General features: G+C 46.8%; 1 protein-coding gene across 1 annotated transcript; it reads right to left on the bottom strand.

Moving 5' to 3' along the window:
• Positions 1-671: 671 nt before the first annotated feature.
• On the bottom strand, positions 672-4259 carry LOC104155554 (hydroxymethylglutaryl-CoA lyase, mitochondrial). The gene is made up of 8 exons (XM_009697575.1): positions 4242-4259; positions 3882-3989; positions 3364-3459; positions 2682-2830; positions 1995-2058; positions 1450-1638; positions 1194-1319; positions 672-773 (listed from the first exon to the last, which is right to left on the bottom strand). Exons 2-8 carry the CDS (start codon positions 3948-3950, stop codon positions 672-674), a joined length of 795 nt encoding a protein of 264 aa, XP_009695877.1. The 5' UTR covers positions 3951-3989; positions 4242-4259.
• Positions 4260-4265: the final 6 nt, after the last annotated feature.

Below are 4265 nucleotides of genomic sequence, written 5' to 3'. Positions count from 1 at the left end.
GCAGTGTTTCCACACTGAGTGCTGGCAGAAGAGGCAGCAAAAACTCCGGTTTAGTTACACCAAATTTCTAATACTTTAGAATATTAAACAATGTGCTTATTACTCCTAGTATTAAGAAGTATCTTACAACAGATACAGTCCTTTATTACAACCCCTAAATGCTAAGACAGAAGGTCCAAGGCTGCCCCTTGACACTTGAATTATGAAGGGGAGTCTTTTGATTTCAGTCTTAACATCTGTAGTGTGGAGAGAGAAAGGAAGAAGGGTCAAGCCTGACCTGGAGAAGTGCTCTAACTGGAAAAAGCTGTGGTTTATCCTTTGCCGGTAGTTTATGGCAACATACTCTCGAGGTAGAAGTTACCGGACACTGTTCTGAGCTGGTACCGGAGATCACAGCTCTCTGCGAGAAGACAAGTGTTGCAGCCATCACTTCTCCCTCAGCCCATACACGTCCTCCCTTCTCTAAGGCAAATGGCTAATGTCTTCAAGGCTGAATACAGTATTCTTGTTTCTTTCGTTTCTTCATACAGATTCTGGTGAATTATGCATTTCCTCTCAAGCACCAAGCCTGGAAGGAGTACTGTAGATCAGAGGTTACAGAACAGAGGGGAAACGCGGCCAACACTGGATCCTTGCTTTCTTCTTGATCCAAGGAGAAACTCGATTCAGTATCACAGTCTGCAAGATGCCTGGGACACTTTGGAATTGGTTCGTCTGTTGAGAGCATTACAAATAAACGTGCCTGTGTCCATCAGCTTCTGCAGATCCACACCCTTCATGGGAAAAAAGATACAACATGCCTTGATACCAGTTCTGCCACGTAGAGCTGCCCAGTAACAACTGGCATCACTGGGAGAGACTAGCAGGGGGTGAGGGAGCCTTTCAAGGGTACTTCAACAAGGCCCTCAGTGCCTGCTGCTCACCAGCGCGATTCTGATAGTGGGGGTCAAATGGCAGAGCGCTGAGAAAGGGAGAGGAGGAAATGCTCCCAGGGAGGGGGTGTGGGATTGGTATGGCAAGATAAGGTCCCCAGGCACAGCCTGGCTGGCCTGCACGGCAGACCCAGAGCGATCCTCCAGCTGTACCCTCTGCGCCCAGGCTCCCTGGGCCAAATTTTGAACCCTCGCCGAAGCCCGAACAGAGCCATTGTGTGAGAGGCTCAGCTGCTGCAAGCAAAGGCTGCTCATGCTTACCGTATGGATCCCCAGGCCATTCAGCATGTACACCAAGTCCTCCGTAGCAACGTTTCCTGACGCTCCTTGGGCGTAGGGGCAGCCTCCAAGGCCAGCGACAGAAGCATCAACCACGCTAACACCCATCTGCAAAAAAAACCACAATCAGTAAACTCCTCTTAAAGGACAAACTGTGGTCCCGCTCCTCAATCTACAGTTCACAAGCACAAAAAAAAACCCCAAGGGAAGACGCTACACTTCAAAGCAAGTATCTTACCTGAAGCGCTACCAAGATGTTGGCAAGAGCTTGCCCGTAGGTATCGTGGCAGTGAACAGCAAGAGCCCCGACTGGCACCTCTTTCATAACTGCTGTCAGCATCTCCTTCATGCTCCCTGGCGTCCCAATGCCAATGGTGTCACCGAGGGAAATCTCGTAGCATCCCATCGAGTACATCTTCTTTGAGACCTGTCCAAAAGCCGAGATGCATACTGAAAAGGCAGCTTTGTCATTCCCTTTCCCAGAGTTGGGAACTGCTGTACAGAGGAATCAGTGCATGCTTCCCTGGAGCACAACAGCCAGGAGACTCTTCTCCGCGGTCAAAAACCTCCAGGTCCCCACATCTCGCTGAACTCCCCTGTCTGTCTCAGCTAGACTGAGTCTTCCCTCCCTGTGGGGGCAGCTAGCTGTAACCTTCCCCAGTCTTCCCTCAGTCTTTGGTTAACTGGTTGGACACACCCTCCAGCCCCCAGTCCCCAATTCACATCCATAAAAGCGAGCCAAAAACCTCTCAGAAACTCTGGTTATATTTATGATGAACTCACCTCTGCAACTTTAGCTGCAGAAATCTTCCCTTCATAGGGACATCCAAGGACACAGGAAACGTATCTATGGTTAAAAAAAATACACACTTTTAGCTAGAGAATTGAAATGAGATTATACTGGCCAAATTAGCCAGGACTTGTGCTGCATCTTTCATGTTCTATACAATGGAAGAATTAATTTCATATTCTAAAAATCAGTCCAGTGGACAAAGCCTACATAATTAACTATTCAACAATTTACTTCTTCCATGGACATGAAAAACTTGCCAAGACAGGAGTACACAGGACTGCTGGGTTTGTGGATCTGCACACTTCCATGAGGAATGTCTGCCAAGAAGCTACTATTATTTTGGATCATTTGGTAAAACTGAAGACAGAATAATTACATGAAGGGTGAATCTATCTGGAAGAGTGTAAGCTGTCATGAGTGGTACAGGCTTTGCAGGAAGCCAGCATCTGAAACTGTGATAGTGTGGTGGTGTTTCCAAATTAATGCTTCTCAACGCACTGAGCTCACATCTGCTTGCACCCATCCAGGTAGAGAGACACCCCCCAAAAAAAGGTAAAGTTTAAAAGAAATCCCACTCCTCGGTGCTGCAGATGCAGGACTCCAAAGAGCTAAACTCAAGCAGTCACATCTCTCCACACAACCTGCTCGATGCTAAGTTCGCAGCAGGAGCTTCTTACCCCCGGACAGGAATGCTGGCTCCTCTCGCTGCGGTCATCACTTCATTGAATCTCTCCAAACTCTCCTCTATGGAACAGTTGATGTTCTTCTTAGTGAAGAGCTCAGATGCTGCTCCAAAGATCGACACTTCTTTGGCCCCTGCTGCCACCTGCCAATAGAAAGCATAAATTAAAAGGGAGGTGATTTCTCTTGCAAGGGAAATGACAAGGACAACCATGACTACAGTTCTCTCATTTTATAAAACACATTTTTACCCCAATTCTTTCCTGAATAACCCAATTCTTTCCTCAGTTCATTCTACAGCAAAACCATGATGACACATCCAAGTTTGTCTTCAAAACAAGTGTAAAGTTACAGATGCAGCAGTAAAGCCATATCTGCTGGATGTAGTCAGGAGAGCTGTGGGATACGCAGAGAAGACTGAAAGCATCACTGTCAATGAAATTAGATTACTTTTTTTTAATAATAGAAAACGTATCAAGGTATTTTCTATTATAAACAACAAGTTTCTATCTCCCCAGCAAAACGATCCCTTGTAAACCTTGTAAAGGAACTACAAGATGAGACTGCTGCCTGCCAGAACGAAAGGTGCATTTCCCACCCTTAACCACAGTTGAAATGTTCCTTTGCAGGCAACCCTGCATGAGGCCCTGTGAACGTTCAGACGCTGATGTCTCTTACCGCTGCCTGAAATCCTTTCAGATTAGGGGTCAGCACAGGATAACTAATACCAGGCAACTTATTAATTCCTTGCATGACTTCCGTATGGTCAGCCATCTGCAAAGTAAACAAGGGAAGGTTTCTAAGGGTGACAACACCCACTTCTGCAAATTACAAAAAGGTTTTTTTAATTTCTTTTTGTCACTGAAACAGAAATATTTAGGAATAAGAGAAATGGGCCTCTAAAGAGCAAACGGCACCGTGCCCTGTGAAGGATCATAGTTCAGTCACCCAGTCAAGCCAGCGCAAACACGTGCACAACCCGCTGTTTGTGTCTGATCTGTACACGTGCTCTTTCTCAGGGTCCAAAGGGAAGGTCTGGGATATTGCAAGCTCCTTTATTTGGCTTTGCCATTTCTTGCCCACTTACAAGCCGCAGTAACGAGCCTTTTGGAGCAATCAGAATCTTTTCATTGGATTACTATCTATTATTAGGCGTTTCTATAACACACAATTGTAAATCCTGTTTGAATACCGACCTGAGGAACCCACTTAGGGGAAACAAAGCTGGTGGCCTCTATAACCTGAAGGCCCGTCTCTGACAGCATATTGATTAAATTGATTTTCACCGATGTCGGTACAACATTCTAAGAAGAAGAAAGGAAAAACGACCTTAAGTTATTATTTCCACAATAAACTTTTCCACCACTGCAACCCCCCTCATCTTTCAACATCAAAAAGCGGCATTTAAGAAAAAAACCCCCAAAATACAACCCGGCTGGTGGGGCACGTTGGCACGTTACGGGGGTTAGAGAACCCCCGCAGCGAGGTGCTGAGGGAGGCACGGCGGGAGGCGGAGGGCGCCGGGAGCCCCGCGGGGAGCCCAGGCCCGCCCGTACCTTCTCGTTCTGGAGCCCGTCCCG

Source organism: Cariama cristata, unplaced genomic scaffold (assembly GCF_000690535.1).
Source record: "Cariama cristata isolate BGI_N322 unplaced genomic scaffold, ASM69053v1 scaffold36043, whole genome shotgun sequence".
Lineage (NCBI taxonomy): Eukaryota > Metazoa > Chordata > Aves > Cariamiformes > Cariamidae > Cariama > Cariama cristata.
Note: the sequence above shows the minus strand (reverse complement) of the source record. Positions and strands in the feature narration are given on the sequence as shown.